Source organism: Oncorhynchus keta, chromosome 1 (genome assembly GCF_023373465.1).
Source record: "Oncorhynchus keta strain PuntledgeMale-10-30-2019 chromosome 1, Oket_V2, whole genome shotgun sequence".
NCBI lineage: Eukaryota > Metazoa > Chordata > Actinopteri > Salmoniformes > Salmonidae > Oncorhynchus > Oncorhynchus keta.
Window position 1 is genome coordinate 51977100 of NC_068421.1, and position 18675 is coordinate 51995774.

An 18675-nucleotide genomic window follows, 5' to 3' on the forward strand; every position below is an offset into this window, starting at 1 on the left:
AGTCAGTTAAGAACGAATTCTTATTTACAATGACGGACTACCCCGCCGAACCCTAACACGGATGACGCTGGGCCAATTGTGTGTCGCCCTATGGGACTCCCAATCACTGCTGTACTGTACACACACGGGCTTATTTTGTTAGTAATTTACGATACATTCTTGGTTAAACTTATTTGATTGAGTTCTGTTATAATCTGTTTTATTATCTCTAATTAGTTTATACTCTCCTATTCAGCGGTGGTGTCATTTAACAGATTACTTTGCTGTAATTTGTGTGGTAAATTTCTAATATTTCTCTTTTTTTATTTCACTTAGTGTGAAAGGAGAAAAAAGTAAGAAGAAACCCGAAACACTGCTCTTGATAGCGTTACTGCCATTCAATAAACTTTACGTATCGGCCTCACGGCCTTCGTCAGAGCTTTTACTTAGTGTGAAAGGGAAAGGCTTGTCATAGCATGGCAAGGCTTGACAATGCACATCATTTTTGTCAATCTAACATTCATTTCATAATTGATTATTGGCAATGACTTATTGACCGTAGCTTCTGTTTAAACTCTGGATTTCATGAGAAACTTTTCTCGTTTCTGAGCCCTCAAGACCAAGAGATATGGAGACGCTGACACCCAGTGGATGTTGTGGGTCACTGCATGGAGACTTTTACCCGTAATTACATGAAAACCTCTTCACTGCAGCTGTGAGACACAGAATTCATGATTTTGAAATATGCACTTTGATGATCAATATTCAACATTTATTTTATTGCGTGGAGGTCTATTTTTGCTTAATAGGTTGCAAAGCTGTTATAATCGTTGTGTAAAACACAGTACGTAACATGTTACGGCCAATTACAATTGGAGTGTTTATTCACAGCAACATACCAAGCGGGTTAGTGTCTTCCCTACATGACATGCACTTCAGAGAGAAAGGCCTGCTCTCTCTCTCTCTGCCGGTCCCTCCCTTTCTCTCATGCTGCCGGCCTGGAGACCACTGCTTTATCACGGCACTGCAGGAGTGTCCACTGAATGCAGCCAGTGTCTGACCAGGTAACTTTAAACTACAGAGAGCTCTTCCTCTGGATGGCGTCCATAGCATCGTTAGACCATTAGGGAAACAAACAAGCCTTACCCTTTTACTGTGGAAGGGAGCTGGTGAACAAGAACATTTCTGCGAAACATGCTGAATTTGATTACTCACGGCTGTTGTCTCTTTAATTCGTCTCCTTTGTAGATTTGTGACACTTGCTTGTGTACGTGTGGCACCACGCGACACATTTCTGCGGGCCAAAAATTGATGGATTTGGTTATGACTTGGCAATGACAGTGAAATGATATGTTTTTTGAGAAATGACAAAGGAGAGAGCGAGAGACTAGACTGCATGCCAAGAGGCCCGCAGCACTTATGCGCAGTGTGTGTCCGCTCCCCCTGCTCTGGCTCTGTGGGATAATAAGAGGGTTTGTTTTCCCAGAGCTCCCACATGAGGGCTGGGCCTCGTTGGCTAAGGGGGACGGGCTGCCTTCCTACAGGATAAGTAGGCAGAGAGAGAGAATGAGGAGTGGCAGAGAGGGAACCTCCTTTGTCAATTTATAGGTCTTCCATGCACACATACACACACACACACACATAGACACACACAGACAGCAGGGGCCTCTCAGACAAAGTCAGGATGTGACATCACTCACAGGAAGAGAAGCCAAACAACTTTTTGACTTGTACTTTTTTGTCTGCGCTGCTGTGTCGCTGGCTTCTCAGTGAAGTTGGAGCCTCGAGGTCTGTTGGTAGCTGGAAAGGAGGGAGTATCTGTAGGAACCGGAGAGGAACAGATCTGCCTGGATCGTTGTCCACATTCCCAAGTCGTCCACATTGGGAGCCCAGCCAGGTACTGTGGGGGAAACTTCTCCCCTTTTTTTTGTATGTCTCTGTTGATCTCCTTGTATCTTTTCTCACTCTTTCACTTTGATGCATATAACTGGATCCAACTGTGTTTGGTCCATTGCATTAGCGACTCTTTTCTCTCCCACATATGTGTGTAGGATCTAGAAAGAGCTGCTGTTATGCTCCACTGTCCGAAGGAAATTCCATGGAAAACTCAGTAAAGTGTGCAGTGTGCACAGTGGGTCTGGTCCGCCATCCCCCGTACGTGATCAGACATGCACCAGTCTGTAATTGGAGAGGCATGTGGAGACTGAGAAGCAGTGAAGTCAACAAAGCGAATGTATCCCAATCCCTTGGCCTGTATAGAAATGTATCCTCTGTGCACTGCGACTGTTAAATACAGTAGTACTCTGAGGTGTACGGTCCACGACTGTTATTCACATCTGTGCATCTGAAAGTTAGATACCATAACTAATGGAGTGCAGTAGCAATCACTAAATCAGCCAACTATCCAGTTGTGGACCAGCACATATTTTCTGGTCATTCTCCAATGGGCTACAAACTCAGTGCTTTCCCAATTTTGAATGCCTGTATTATCGCCAATAGAAATTCACCAGTAGAGCTAATACAGTGGGGCAAAAAAGTATTTAGTCAGCCACCAATTGTGCAAGTTCTCCCACTTAAAAAGATGAGAGAGGCCTGTAATTTTCATCATAGGTACACTTCAACTATGACACACAAAATGAGAAAAGAAAATCCAGAAAATCACATTGTAGGATTTTTAATGAATTTATTTGCAAATTATGGTGGAAAATAAGTATTTGGTCAATAACAAAAGTTTATCTCAATGCTTTGTTATATACCCTTTGTTGGCAATGACAGAGGTCAAACGTTTTCTGTAAGTTTTCACAAGGTTTACACACACTGTTGCTGGTATTTTGGTCCATTCCTCCATGCAGATTTCCTCTAGAGCAGTGATGTTTTGGGGCTGTTGCTGGGCAACACGGACCTTCAACTCCCTCCAAAGATTTTCTATGGGGTTCAGATCTGGAGACTGGCTAGGCCACTCCAGGACCTTGAAATGCTTCTTACGAAGCCACTCCTTCGTTGCCCGGGTGGTGTGTTTGGGATCATTGTCATGCTGAAAGACCCAGCCACGTTTCATCTTCAATGCCCTTGCTGATGGAAGGAGGTTTTCACTCAAAATCTCACGATACATGGTCCTTCTGTAGCTCAGTTGGTAGAGCATGGCGCTTGTAACGCCAGGGTAGTGGGTTCGATTCCCGGGACCACCCATACGTAGAATGTATGCACACATGACTGTAAGTCGCTTTGGATAAAAGCGTCTGCTAAATGGCATATATACATATATATATGACCCCATTCATTCTTTCCTTTACACGGATCAGTTGTCCTGGTCACTTTGCAGAAAAACAGCCCCAAAGCATGATGTTTCCATCCCCATGCTTCACAGTAGGTATGGTGTTCTTTGGATGCAACTCAGCATTCTTTGTCCTCCAAACACGACAAGTTAAGTTTTTACCAAAAAGCTCTATTTTGGTTTCATCTGACCATATGACATTCTCCCAATCTTCTTCTGGATCATCCAAATGCTCTCTAGCAAACTTCAGATGGGCCTGGACATGTACTGGCTTAAGCAGGGGGACATGTCTGGCACTGCAGGATTTGAGTCCCTGGCGGCGTAGTGTGTTACTGATGGTAGGCTTTGTTACTTGGTCCCAGCTCTCTGCAGGTCATTCACTAGGTCCCCCCGTGTGGTTCTGGGATTTTTGCTCACCGTTCTTGTGATCATTTTGACCCCACGGGGTGAGATCTTGCTTGGAGCCCCAGATTGAGGGAGATTATCAGTAGTCTTGTATGTCTTCCATTTCCTAATAATTGCTCCCACAGTTGATTTCTTCAAACCAAGCTGCTTACCTATTGCATATTCAGTCTTCCCAGCCTGGTGCAGGTCTACAATTTTGTTTCTGGTGTCCTTTGACAGCTCTTTGGTCTTGGCCATAGTGGAGTTTTTAGCGTGACTGTTTGAGGTTGTGGACAGGTGTCTTTTATACTGATAACAAATTCAAACAGGTGCCATTAATACAGGTAATGAGTGGAGGACAGAGGAACCTCTTAAAGAAGAAGTTACAGGTCTGTGAGAGCCAGAAGTCTTGCTTGTTTATAGTTGACCAAATACTTATTTTCCACCATAATTTGCAAATAAATCCATTAAAGATCCTACAATGTGATTTTCTGGATTTTTTTTCTCATTTTGTCTGTCATAGTTGAAGTGTACCTATGATGAAAATGACAGGCCTCTCTCATCTTTTGAAGTGGGAGAACTTGGCTGACTAAATACTTTTTTGCCCCACTGTAGATGTAAAGTGCTGAGGAAGAGGAGGATCCTGTTCACACCACACATACTGTGTACAAACACCATGCGTATGTGTGGAGGAAGCTGTCAAGAAGATGGATGGCACTCTCCTCCTGAACAGTCCAGGGCCCCTCATTCCTACACGTCTCGAGAGTAGGAACGCTGATCGAGAATCAGTTCTGCCTTTAGGCTCGTAATGAAAAATATTGTATGGAGAGGGGGGACCGGATTCTAGGTCAGCACTCCGACTCTGAGACGCTTTATAAATACAGGCCACGAGGAGTGAAAGAGGAAGCTCTTTGTCAAAGTTCTGCTAAAGTCAAACGCCTCTGTCAGACCGACAACGGCATTGCATCAATACTGCGTCATAAATTCTGCAGTCAAACTTTTTTCATTATGTAATCAAACGTTTTAGTGGATATGAATTCAAGAAGTTCAACATTCACCTTTTGCTTACTAGTTCTGTCAAGTCGATGCATACAATGTTATGCATATCTTGTATAAATCCAATGTATGCACGACCCAGAACACAGAACGCACTGCCTCTGCAACACAATACTGCAAGGCAAACTGAGCTTTCCATTGGAAATGAATGTACTTCCGGTGTACCAAAACCCAATGACGCTATTGGTCTAATCGAGGCGTAATAGCAAAACGACAGTAAAACTACACTAAACCAAGTGTAATGCAACATTCTGCATGACTCTGTAGACTTCAGACTCCGAGCACATGAATAAGCTTAACTTATATAGAAAGAAAAATATTTCCCACTTAAACCACACACGTTGCACCATAACAAAACCAGGAACTGTTGAGAGCAGCTGTGTGAAATGGAACGTGGGACACACATGTGGATACAGTCACGGGGCAGTCATAAGGGCACGAGACATACTGTATGTGTCATATAGAATGAAAGAAGAAGCTATTTTAAAAGAAGCTTCAGAAGCATGTTAGAACAGCATATTGTCTCTCGTTTATTCAGCGTATAAAATATGGAACAAATACCTGCATGACTTATTGACAGCTGTAAAGGCTGCCTTGACTTTTCAGAGCACTCCACATGACAGTCATGGAAACTCAGTCAAGTTCAGATCCTTCTTAACCATGGAGCTGAGTAGCCAGTTGGCTACTAAACCTGCCCTGTAACTGAACTAGTTTGCCGGGGAGTTCTCGGTAAGATCTGATCCACCACGAGTTATTCTCTTCTCTCTGGTGCGCTTGACTTGATTGATAAACGGTTTGTTGTGATGACTCATCCCTCGAAATGACTACCCCCCACCCTTACTCCTTCATCCCCCCTTTTTCATACGATATTCTGATACGGGCAACCGTTCGTTATTAACCCTTATGATTAAAAAAAACAAAAGCAATTTAGTCTAATAGATTTTGTCCCTCTGCAACATTCACTGTCTGAAAGGAAAATGTCAAACCCATTCAGGCTGTTTGATCCTTAACCAGTCCAGGACACTGCGAAATGATCTCCTCGTGGTCTGCCAGATGGTTAATAGCTAATAATGACTGGATGGATGTATGACGCCATTATAGTAATTATCTACTGTGCTATTGCCCATCCCTACAGGGGAGTAGACCTCCGTCAATATTGTATCAGGTCAATGGCGGAGGTGTTAGACAACTCATTGTGCTTACAATTGAACTTGAGGCAGTGTAGCTGCGCAAGTGGGTTTCCTCCAATGGAGTTGCATGACGCAGTGAGAGGTAGTGTTCTGCATAGATAATGTGGAGCGTGTGGGTGGCGGCTTTTAGGTGGAAAGTTCAAAATGTCTCACGTACAGACGACGTAAAGAGCCCTTTCACCACGCTTCCCCTTAGCGAAGTGCAGCATGCTCTTCATTTACACAATTACCTTTGGCTATCCCCTCTGATCTGATTTCAGTATGAGATCACACTGGGCCTATTTCAAGGACACTATGGTTGTTGGTCTTGTGACATTCAACGCATAGTGGCCGCCAGAAAATAAAAGGTCACCAGAAATGAATTCCGAAAATGGATTCTTCTCACCTCATATTTGGGGTCATATTTTCTGTTCCGAGCAGTTTCACAATCCCTACATGCTTTGCTCATCAAGTCCTTCAAGACATGCCCTTTGTAAACAAGCTTACAGTATTGTTTCTACTTTGCTGTTTTCATTTCCTGATTTCTATCATGTTGCCTGATAACATTGTGAACGAGCTGAGCATCTCTAACCTCTCATGACCTATTTTGTTTCCTCTATGTCTCAGAGAGGGGTCCCTCCATTCTCAATCATCCCCAATGTAGAGGTCACTGCCCTCTGAATAGAACAACTCCTCTGCCGACCTGCAACCTAAACAAACGTATGTTAGTGAAACCTGTCCAATCCATGCTCAGGAAGGCCATACCATAGAGTCCACCATTAAGACAATGGCGCTCTGTCTCGGACAAGTCTTCAGCAAAGACAAAACGTTTAGGCCTCGGAAGCGCTTTGAGCCTGGCACACAGCGGTTTGAGCTGTACAAGAAGGCCCAGGCCTCTCTGAAGTCCGGCCTGGACCTGAGGAAAGTGGTCCAGCTTCCCGAAGGAGAAAACATCAACGACTGGATCGCCGTGCACGTGGTGGACTTCTTCAACCGGATCAACCTGATCTACGGCACGGTCAGCGAGTTCTGCACCGAGCGCACCTGCCCCATCATGTCGGGGGGCCTGCGCTACGAGTACCGGTGGCAGGACGGAGACGACTACAAGAAGCCCACCAAGCTGCCCGCCTTGAAGTACATGAACCTTCTGATGGACTGGATAGAGACGAACATCAACAACGAGAACATCTTCCCCACGAGAGTAGGTGTGTAAAGGCAGTGGTTCCAAACTAGGATAGTGAATGCACCTGTGATGTGGCTTCATGCCCACTCTCTCTGACAGTATCTTTAATGGATCTAGAAAGGTTCAAAGAAAGGTTAACGAGATAGGTTAATTACACAATGAGGGTGGCAGAGTGTGAATTATGGGGGGCCAGTGTGAGCTAAGCTCCCATGAATGAGACATGAGCTCCTCTAGATGCAACAAAAGTCAAACTTCGGGGGGGGGTCTCTAAATATTGATAATTTGACCAAGACGGGCCGACAGCAAGATGCCCTGGCCGAAAGACGCATCAGTCTCACTGGAGAAAGCATCCGAGTGAGTAAAACAGCGCCCCTCTGTCTCAGTATGCGTAGCCCATGTATCTGATGCTGTCTGGTCAAAAAGAGTATGATGCTTTCTCCAGTGAGATAGATTCAGACACTTGCGAATTGAAGGAAAATTATGAAATATAATTTCACAATTTTTTAAAATGTGTTTATAGTTTTTTTGGGGGAACCATAGATTCCCTCGGCATCCATGAATGCACACCACTATAATAGGCCTAATGACAATCACCAAATGTCATTACATTTGTGATGTTTGCAACAGATGTCTTTTTCCATTCATCAAATAGCAAGTGTACAGTGTGCACGGTTTGGATGCTGGAATAATTTTTGGAGTAGACCAAATGTGCGCAGCTGCAGTTAGTCTACTTCTTGAAGTGATTTATTTAACAATCAGATGAAAACATCACGACTGGTTGTGTTCATGCCACATTAAAATGTTTTTTTTTTTTTTTTTTACTGTTAAATGACATCTTTACTGTTAGGCCCACAACAACAAAAAATCCCAAGTGAGGCTCCCCCGAATGTCACGGTATAATTTACACTCTGGGGGGTGGCATTTGGAAGAAATTGAATGGGGTACTCTTAGTCTATTGTTCATTGTCAAAGGGTTGTTATCAAACTCTGTTTGAGGAGGGAGATTATGTGCATGAACAACCTATTCAATTAACATGTAATTGCGTTGCGGGCTGCCGAGAGAAATTGTACAGTATATGATCTACCTACAGTATAGGATATTGATGTCCAGTGTGATTTGAATGATCTCCAATGGAAACGAATGTGACAGATTTTAATGCTAAGTGAGATGTAATTCTGAAACATAATATAGCATAATTATGGAACATAATGACATTCTGATAGTTACAAATAGATTTTCATTAATGCATCCAGGGATGGTCTCCAAAATGAATCGAATGGGGTGGCAGTCTTCCTCACTGACAGTTCTATCCTCTTTGGTCCCAGGTGTTCCTTTCCCTAAGAACTTCCAGCAGGTGTGTAAGAAGATCCTGAGCCGTCTCTTCCGGGTCTTTGTGCACGTCTACATCCACCACTTTGACAGCATCTGCAGTATGGGCGCTGAGGCCCACATCAATACCTGCTACAAACACTACTATTATTTCATCTCTGAGTTCAGCCTCATCGAGCACTCTGAACTGGAGCCCCTGGTGAGAAAGGAGGTGTGGGGGTGAATGGGGGGGTCAAAAGTAGTGCACTAAATATGGAATAGGGTGCTATTTGGGATGCATCCTTAGATAGAGCTTGGGTGGAAGGTTCCATTTCTATGTCCTGTAAGTTCATATTTAGGACAGGGTTAGAAGGGTGTCTGGAGATGAATGTATGAGGGCGTATCCCTCACATTACTATCATTCAGACCGACTAGTTTTGCCGTGGCCCAATGAGGGAGGAGCTTACATTTTCCTCCATAAAACGAAGGCAGTGTATTGTCTGCGTTATTTCACACCACAACAGAACATGTTGTTTTGAGTGTCTGCGCAAACCACATAAACTGGGTGATTATACAGAATCAACTCTGGGCATAGAGCATATTACTAAATCACAGCCCAGTATAAAATAATTATACGATAGCAGTGTGTCTTTCATTTTCCCTTTGGCACAGTCATTGGAATTAATGATGCACCACTTATTTCCCCAGTTTGCATCATAAAAAAAAACGTGTTAAACTCTTTGTAAGAAATCTGGCTTGGTTTATATAACCATCATAAGTGAAATTGCAGTCTAGCCAGCCATAACTGAGAATCATGTCACGTTCAAGTTGTTTTCTCTAGTGCAGAGAGCTTCGTTACATCTGAACAGATGGAGGTAGGTGCTCCAAAGTACAATAAAATGCCTCTGTTATCATCATTATAAAGGACCGACTTTTACTTCCCCTCCTGGTGAAAAAGTAATGAGACTATATCAACAACATAATCTGGGGGGAAATAAGCTTTTGGATGACTAGAGGTAAGATGGGAACAGACGAGTGACTTCTCATCAGATGATGACTGTATTGTAGCCTATCTGTTTGAATATATTTGTGGCCTCATACAGCGTGACGGTAGGTGTGTAGCATTGTCGGTTACGATAAATTAAGCCCGGGGCCATCTACCGGTCATTTGTCAACATCATATGATTTGTCTCTCCTCTCTTCTCTTTACCCCCAGAGAGCAATGACAGAGAAGATCTGTAACTAAACCACTTGGACAATGGAGTGTACATCATTTCAAAGAATTCCCCGGAGCCCTTCAAGAGACCCACTGCTTAAATACCGTTTCAAACCAAAGGACAGTCGAATGGATTCTGAGTGGATTTGAAGAACTTAAGTGTTATCCATCAAGCATTAGGACGTTTATTCACATTTTCAGCCAATAGGCTATAAGTTTTTAGGAAAAAGGACTGTTCTGCTTCCTAGATTTTGTGCTGTGACATGCAGCATTTCAGTATTTTGTGTTTTATTTGAGTAACTGTTCTAGCTCTGTTTTACTAAGCGTGAATATGTTTTTCTTATGCATGTTCTTGACATCATTAACTTCCAAAATGTGCCTGCGGTTTCGAGGTGTTTGAGCCATTTTGTGATGGACAGAAGGCGACATCACAAGACCCCTCTCCAGTATTTAGCATTTTGTGACAAGTACGTGTCCAATGTGTCCCAGCCAGAGGCAACAGAGTTAAGGACTTTGAAAAACAGACATTTTGTGAGGTGTCTGGGTAAGTACAAGGTGACAACCGGAAGCAATATTTGTGAAATATTGACTTCATTTTCATTTACCAAAACTAGTTCAACTGGGATTACTCTGGGAGACTAATCTGATTGAGATGTGTGACTGATTAATTTGCCAAGTGTTCGGACAAGTAAGTTCACCCACTACAATTGGTGTTTTTGTTGCATGCCCTGTTCATTTGCATTTTATTATTAAGGAAATGTTTTAGCTGTGATCACACTAAATATCAGACATAGGATATTTTCATTCAGACGGTGACCAATTAAAACCTGCCTCATTGCTTTTGTAAAACCTTAAAGTAACTGTCCAGTGTTTCCAGATTTCTATGAAATGAATTACAATATGAGTGAAATAGTTTTTCTTCCCCCCCAAAAATGGTAATTAAGTATGTTATAAAGCAGCTTTTCTGTGTTGCAGTGGTGTGGGCTTACCTCAACAACAGAATGGTGTGGGCTTACCTCAACAACAGAATGGTGTGGGCTTACCTCAACAACAGAATGGTGTGGGCTTACCTCAACAACAGAATGGTGTGGGCTTACCTCAACAACAGAATGGTGTGGGCTTACCTCAACAACAGAATGGTGTGGGCTTACCTCAACAACAGAATGGTGTGGGCTTACCTCAACAACAGAATGGTGTGGGCTTACCTCAACAACAGAATGGTGTGGGCTTACCTCAACAACAGAATGGTGTGGGCTTACCTCAACAACAGAATGGTGTGGGCTTACCTCAACAACAGAATGGTGTGGGTTTGACCTCAACAACAGAATGGTGTGGGCTTGACCTCAACAACAGAATGGTGTGGGTTTGACCTCAACAACAGAATGGTGTGGGCTTGACCTCAACAACAGAATGGTGTGGGCTTACCTCAACAACAGAATGGTGTGGGCTTACCTCAACAACAGAATGGTGTGGGCTTACCTCAACAACAGAATGGTGTGGGCTTACCTCAACAACAGAATGGTGTGGGCTTACCGCAACAACAGAATGATGTGGGCTTACCTCAACAACAGAATGGTGTGAGCTTACCTCAACAACAGAATGGTGTGGGCTTACCTCAAGAACAGAATGGTGTGGGCTTACCGCAACAACAGAATGGTGTGGGCTTACCTCAACAACAGAATGGTGTGGGCTTGCCTCAACAACAGAATGGTGTGGGCTTACCTCAACAACAGAATGGTGTGGGCTTACCCCAACAACAGAATGGTGTAGGCGTACCCCAACAACAGAATGGTGTGGGCTTACCCCAACAACAGAATGGTGTGGGCTTACCTCAACAACAGAATGGTGTGGGCTTACCTCAACAACAGAATGGTGTGGGCTTACCTCAACAACAGAATGGTGTGGGCTTACCCCAACAACAGAATGGTGTAGGCGTACCCCAACAATAGAATGGTGTGGGCTTACCCCAACAACAGAATTGTGTGGGCTTAACCCAACAACAGAATGGTGTGGGCTTACCCCAACAACAGAATGGTGTGGGCTTATCCCAACAACAGAATGGTGTGGGCGTATACCGTTCAAAAAATCTTAATGCACGTAGACCACTCATTGGCCAGGAGAATAACATCATCCTGTATTTGGAAATATCATGCATTTTTAAAGCAGTCTATTTGAGATACAAGTTTGAGGTGTTTAAAAAAAACAAAATGTTAATGCTTTGGCCACAAATAAGAGTATAGGATGAGTCAACAGCATTGAGAATGAGTTAACAGAATTTTAACAGAATTTTCACTGGGCCGTTACTTTAAACAACTTTGCCATTCTCTCTCTCTGTGTGTGTGTGTGTGTGTGTGTGTGTGTGTGTGTGTGTGTGTGTGTGTGTGTGTGTGTGTGTGTGTGTGTGTGTGTGTGTGTGTGTGTGTGTGTGTGTGTGTGTGTGTGTGTTCGTTTTGAGGAAAGCTATTTGATATTAAAATACTAATATGACTCATGGATATAACTAATAGGACATCCTATTTATAGGGCAAGAGTATTATAGGGCATGGGGCCCTATAATAATATGGATATACCCCATATTTGACCCCTGGGGGGCATGGCAACCATTTTTCAAAATGCATGCAGATTGTAACAATACTTTGGAAATCTGTTTTAAGATAAATGCTCCAAATTTGGCACAGAGATAGATTTCTGGAACCTTAAAATATTAAGATATGGAGCCAGCCCAGATATGCAGCAATTAAAAGATAGATTTATGTGGCCTGAAAATATTTATTTCTGGAGCCACCACAGATTTGACCCCTGGGGACAGTTACTTTAAAAAACTTTGCGATTCTCTCTCTCAGTGTGTGTGTGTGTGTGTGTGTGTGTGTGTGTGTGTGTGTGTGTGTGTGTGTGTGTGTGTGTGTGTGTGTGTGTGTGTGTGTGTGTGTGTGGCCCCTGTCAGTAATAAAATGTTAGAGTTCTGAAGGCCTTTTTTGAGATAAACACATCAAATTTGGCACAGAGGTAACTTTATTTAGCCTAAAAGATTTAGATATGGAGATATGTGGTGGCCATCTTACAAAATGGCCACTGTCAGTAATAAACTGTTAGAGTTCTGAAGGCCTTTTTTGAGATAAACACACCAAATTTGGCACAGAAGTGGATTCATGTACCCTGACAAGATTTGAGTATGGAACCACTAAAGATTTGGCCCCTGGGGGCCTTGGAAGTCATCTTATGAAATGGCCACAGACGGTAATAAAATTTACAGTTCAGAAAGCCTGTTTTAAGATTAACAAACCAAATTTGGCACAGAGGTATATTTATGTACCCTGAAAAGATTTAGATATGGAGCGACTCCAGACTTAAGTGCATAGATGACATGTATTTTCTCCCCACTGCCCCTGTTTCGAGACAGGTGCATGATAATGGTCCATTCTAAATCAAAACACATTTCACACATATACAATTTAGTATATGTAAAGACAAGATTAAATCAAGAATAGTCTGATATGGGTGACAATATTAACCTATCACTTGTGAATGATATATTATCATTTGTAAATGACGCCCAGCATAAGACAAGAAACAATGCATTTATCTTATCATAGTCACACACCTCATGTAGCCTAGCCCATAGATCTATATGTGTTGATAAGGTTTGTATCACAACTAAAGTGGCCAAATAAAATTAAAAACATTAATCCGCTTACACCGCTTTACAAGTGGTGTATAGCCTAATTGGCATACATAAACAGAGCGTGAGTTTCAAGTTTGGGGAAGATCAAATTTACCATAAAAATGCAGCTTTATAATAAAAGCGTTACATGCATTTGCAGTCACTTTTGATAATGGTGTTTTCCCTTTTGATAATGGTGTTTTCCCGCTAATGGAACATTCGTGCTTATAGCCTACTGCCATGTGCGCATTGCAGCACATATAATGTGAATTAATAGCCTAATAGTTTATCATCATTTAAAGCTAAATGTTCTGATCTGTTGCGTCAGCCCCATTGCGTCAAAAAGGCCATGGTTGTATTAATTTGGGATCTATCGCATCCCACACCTTTTGAATTATGGGCGATAGTGGATTGGCATAGGCTAGTGCTTTCGCTGTTTGTTAGGCCTACTCATCTTGTTGGCTGACGAAAAGTAAATGTGGACAGTTCTTCCAATATCTTCAATATGCACCTCGGAATTGGATAAGGACGAGCAGTTACATCCCCAATGTGTCGGTCTTCACTTGTAGCCTGTGAGAAAGACCTGATCAGGTGATGGATAGCCATGTGAGTGAGAGGTGCTTCGGAGCGCGCAGCAGTCATTGAGAAGGGCACAAAGCAGCACTCCAAGGCCAAGGGCATAATGGCCACTGGCTGCAAAAGGCTTGGATTTTTTTTAGGGTGCATTACGGCCACACAAAGGGAATGTCGCGGTGAAATTCGAGGCATTGTGAAGTGCTTGTCAAATTGTGAATGAGAGACTGATAAAGTGTGTACAGCCTGCACAAAAAGAAAATCTAAGCAGAGTGCATGCCATCATTAGAGTCGCTTCATGCCACCTTACATTGTATTACAAATCAAAACATATAGCCCAACATTTGTAGAACAACTAAAGTCACATTAATAACTCTAAATTAAGCATATAGGAGTACCTATTTCTTTGTTAACCGGTCAACACAAAATAGCTGCATGTGCGCACTCCCTGAAATTGTTTGGAGAAAAAATCCTTAATTATTCTATTCAGCTTTGTTCAATTATGTTCTTCATACTATAAAATAATGCCATGGAACTTTAAGCAAATCTTGTCTGCTAAACGAGCTCGTGTAGTCCACAGCCATTTTGGCATAACCAGATCAGGGCCTAACATAAGGACAACTCAGAGTATGCTATTCTGTTCTTCTGAAATAGACTACATCTTCTTCATGTCATGCTTCTTTAGACCTGTCTAAAATAAATAATGGATTTATTGTAAAAGTGTATGGATCTATTAGACTTTTTTAAATGTAGATGTTCCAAAAGGACTACATCGGTGGCTTGTAGGCTGTGTGTGGAAGCCAGGAGATGCTAAATGTGTTTATGTTAATTAACGTCAATTACTCTGAGACCAACAGTTATTTGCTTGACAATCACCGGCTGACGAACATTTGGGACCGCCACAGCCCTAATCTACACCTCGATTAGGCTGATCGAAAACCTCATTCTTTTGTTTCATGGTTTTCAATTTGAGCGTCTTCATTTCTATGTAGCCTACACTTTCTCATCCTGAACTTCTAATGCAAGTGGCTTAATGACAGTGATCAGAAGAGCGGCTATTCAATGATTTGACAGCTCCGACACAGTTACACTGTCATTATGTGGGTGTCGGCTATCGCCGGCTAAACCCCTAGAGTCGATTTCCGCGCCCCTATGGAAATCAAATTAGTATAATAAAAAACTTTTCATCAAAATCTGTCTGTTTTAAGATAGAGATATCTGTTTTTTTTTGCATGGGCTGCATCCACTGTATCTGCCAGTGGCGGCCTTCCGTAGTTGTGGTGGAGGTGGCCGAGGTGGAGCGATGTTTGTCAGACCATGAGACATCCCGAATATCTGTCTTCTCACAAAAATGTCTGTAGCGTCCGAATGGCATGGAAAGATGAGACTCTCGTGAACAAGATGGTGTTCTCCGTTTTGCTCTACGACCCTCTATGACAAGCGTCAATGGACTCGTCTGAAGCGCCAGGAACGGTTTGGCCTACACACTAATATGACCACTCTATGGAAAGGTTGAGACACTGTTTTCCATGTATGAATCTGTTATTCAATGTTATTACTGTTATTATTTCAATGGGCTAATAGAAGTAAGGCAAAATTCAATTTTTCATGAAAAAAACGGGGGAACCAAAATTCACATCAATCTACTTTCATCACAATATGCACGATTGTTTTGCTAAGCTGCCCCACTAGCAGTGGCTTCTTCTTTTCATCTAATGACTGAACTATAGACATGGGAGGGGGCGGGAAAAGGCAGGAGCTATGTCAATAACTGTATTTAAATGTGGAAGTCATTTTGCATGAGGGGAGATTTCCTAAGAACCAATGGAATGGTTTAATGTGCAAACCACGCTCAAACGGGGCACCGGGCCATTAAAAACTAACAAGCCCACGTTGTCCACCCATCACAACATCCAGAGGATGTCAGAGGCTCTGATGGAGCATTTAAAACAAAACATTTTTTTATTTAACCTTTATTTAACATGGCAAGCCAGTTAAGAACAAATTCTTATTTACAATGGCGGCGTGGGGGTTAAGGGAAGTCACAAGTGTGTTTTGACAAGTTAGTAAGCTGGATATTAGCTATCTCTGACAGCAATTTAAGTTACCTGGAGAGAGTTCTGGAAGGCTTGCAGCTATGCCATCGTGCTCTGCCTCACCCTATTTACCAACTGAAAAAATAATGAATCATTTCAGGTTAGCTATCTACTGGAGTAGTACATTAGTATGTGAGTGGTGGGAAAACAAGACAGAAAATGTAACAAGAGAAGACCCGATAGCATAGAGCTGGCTTTCCCAAAATAATGATATGGCATGCTCTGACTTGAACACACATTCTACAGAACTGGTTGGACTGTTTTCGCAAATATGCAGAGTTGTTTGTACAGTTTAACTGCGGTAGGCTATGTGTCAGACATATCTGGGTCATTCATTGGGTGAGTTACCTAGTAATTCAAGCAAACCCAGCTCGACTTCTTACTGGTGAAAGCAGTCACGACTTGTTTGTGCCAGACTGGAGGCAATAAACATAGAGTGAACTAGCTATTACAGATTTTCGACCTTATTAGCTAACAATCTAGCTAACCATATAAAGTTATCAGCTATATGAAAATAATTTCATGACAAGCCAAAGCAACCTTAACCAGACATTTGCGCTAGTTGAGTCAGCTAATACGTCTTGCTATCCAACGTTAGCTAGCTAATGAAGTTATGAATTACTTATGATATAGACAAAATTCGAACCTGGAATCTGTGTCCAAATAGGCCAAAATCCCAAGTGGATTAAGGCACTGCATCTCAGTGCTAGAGGCATCACTACAGACCCTGGTTCAATTCCAGGCTGTATCACGACCGGCCGTGATTGGGAGTCCCATAAGGCATCGCACAATTGGCCCAGCGTCATTAGGGTTTGGTCGGAGTAGACCGTCATTGTAAATAAGAATTTGTTCTGAACTGACTTGCCCAGTTAAATAAAGTTTTGTTTTTTTAAACGTTCCTGTTGCCTCAGAGATAATAACAGCAGAGTCGAGTAGTACCAGACCGCCAGTTATTTCACTTATCTTGATGTTAAAGCAGAAATGTAGCATAATTTTCTATGAGTAATACAAACAGGCCTACACTATCACTGGATGTAAAAGTATGTTTGGGAATATCCATAAGGTTTTTCTCAACTGTTTGTCAGCGTTCAACTGTGCTCCTTCTTGTTCTTTCTTTCCCTCTCCACCGCCTGATCTCTTTGGCTCTGCTTGCACTTTCTTGCTCTCCCTCCCAGATCATTATGAATACGGGGCCCAGCTTCACAACCAACTCACTGTCTGCTGGGTTGTCACATTGGCACATAGTGCATAATTAGTCAGCATGCACATTGCCCACAGTGTGCAATTTAAGCAATAATTGCTTTATTGTCAAATTGGCACATAGTATTCTAACATGTTAGTCAGTATACACAATGCACACTCTGAGATTGAAGCAATAATGTATTATCTAATTGGCTAATAGTACATAGTTAGTCAGAACATCGCCCTCCCTTAGTCCATTAAAGGATCTATCAATGAGCTACGATTCAAGCAATCATTCGAAACATAAGGAATCCGTCTTTCCGTTAAGCAGCTAACCCCAGCGGTTGACCTGAATTAACAGTTGACTTGTTTATACAGAGGTGGAGGCCAGCCAGCCAGTGAGCATTTCAGACTCAGCCAAACGAACGAAGAACAGGAGGACAAGAGCAACAGACAGTTTTACTGGAAACTTCGACAGTGATAAGGATTAATCAGACGGCTGTGTCAAATATCTGTTTCCAAATAGCCTGATCTGCGGGAGGAAAATATATTTTCTTCACAAAGTTGTCTATCTGACCGCCCGAAGCATGAAAAATGCCAACCGCGCCACAGTAATCTCTGTTGGGGCCCAAAGGTCTGCGGGAATGCAAATGTTTCACTTTTACTGTAAAGAGTGTTATTTTAAATGCACTATAAATAACATTTTGATTTGACTCATGCCCTAACTGTGTGTGGAATTTGTGTTCTCCACGTCAGTGTGGCTCGGCAGAGTACATGGCCCCAGAGGTGGTGGAGGTCTTCACAGAAGAGGCTTCATCCCACGTCAAGCCCTGTGACCTCTGGGGTCATACTTTATATTCTGTTGAGCGGCAGCCCCACCTTCACCGACCACTGGGGGACTGACTGTGGCTGGGACCGAGGAGAGACCTGCCACATCTGCCAGGTACACAAACATAGTGTACATACCCCCACACACAACATCCCCAGTTCACCTTACACAGTACTACTACAGCGCTATTTGTATTAAGCATTTTTTGGTTGCATTTATAATGAATGGGTCATGTTATTATGGTGAAGTCTATGTCTATGTTGTCGATGTTGTGTCCGACCCCTGCTGAATAACCTGTTTGAGAACATCCAGGAGGGGCCGTATGAATTCTCAGAGAGGGACTGGGCCCATATCTCTGCCAAGGACCTAATCTCCAGGCTACTGGTATGGGACGCCACACGCCTCAGTGCTGCCCAAGTCCTGCAGCACCCCTGGGCTCAGGGGGTGAGTGCCAAGGCCAAAACTTAACTGGTCCTCTGAGTACTGTATGGGTGTATGGCCATAACATACTGGATCTATTGATTGGGTAGGTCTCAATCGTCTTAACTGGTTTCCTTGCCTTGTCCCCTCTGCGTCATCTATTCTACACTGATCTGAGAAGGCTGAATGGGTGAAAGCCACCTATAAGAAACCAGAGGGCTTGTTTTCACCAGTCCATTTCCTCCAAACTGTACATCATTGATGAAGGAAAGGATACATTTAAAATAAATTGACACTGTTGTATTTAAACTTGTTATTTATTTCCCCCAAGAATGCACCAGAGAG

The 18675-nt window shown here is 42.7% G+C and overlaps 2 protein-coding genes and 1 pseudogene across 3 annotated transcripts; 2 read left to right on the top strand and 1 right to left on the bottom strand.

Annotated features, from left to right (window-relative positions):
* Positions 1-39: 39 nt before the first annotated feature.
* Positions 40-10424, top strand: LOC118387387 (MOB kinase activator 3C-like). 2 transcript variants are annotated; one of them, XM_035775702.2, is made up of 5 exons: positions 40-694; positions 1750-1876; positions 6490-7067; positions 8371-8573; positions 9570-10424. In XM_035775702.2, the coding sequence occupies exons 3-5, from the start codon at positions 6650-6652 to the stop codon at positions 9597-9599; spliced, it is 651 nt and encodes a 216-aa protein (XP_035631595.1). In that variant the 5' UTR covers positions 40-694; positions 1750-1876; positions 6490-6649; the 3' UTR covers positions 9600-10424. The 2 variants fall into 2 exon arrangements, with proteins under 2 accessions (XP_035631595.1, XP_035631585.1); XM_035775692.2 differs by lacking the exon at positions 40-694 and having other exon boundaries at positions 1000-1876.
* A 38-nt stretch (positions 10425-10462) lies between these two features.
* On the bottom strand, positions 10463-12173 carry LOC127930736 (uncharacterized). Its single transcript, XM_052521041.1, has 4 exons — positions 12140-12173; positions 11130-11656; positions 10968-11075; positions 10463-10828 (listed from the first exon to the last, which is right to left on the bottom strand). The coding sequence occupies exons 1-4, from the start codon at positions 12171-12173 to the stop codon at positions 10463-10465; spliced, it is 1035 nt and encodes a 344-aa protein (XP_052377001.1).
* A 5670-nt stretch (positions 12174-17843) lies between these two features.
* LOC118390908 (MAP kinase-interacting serine/threonine-protein kinase 1-like) lies at positions 17844-18378 on the top strand (annotated as a pseudogene).
* Positions 18379-18675: the final 297 nt, after the last annotated feature.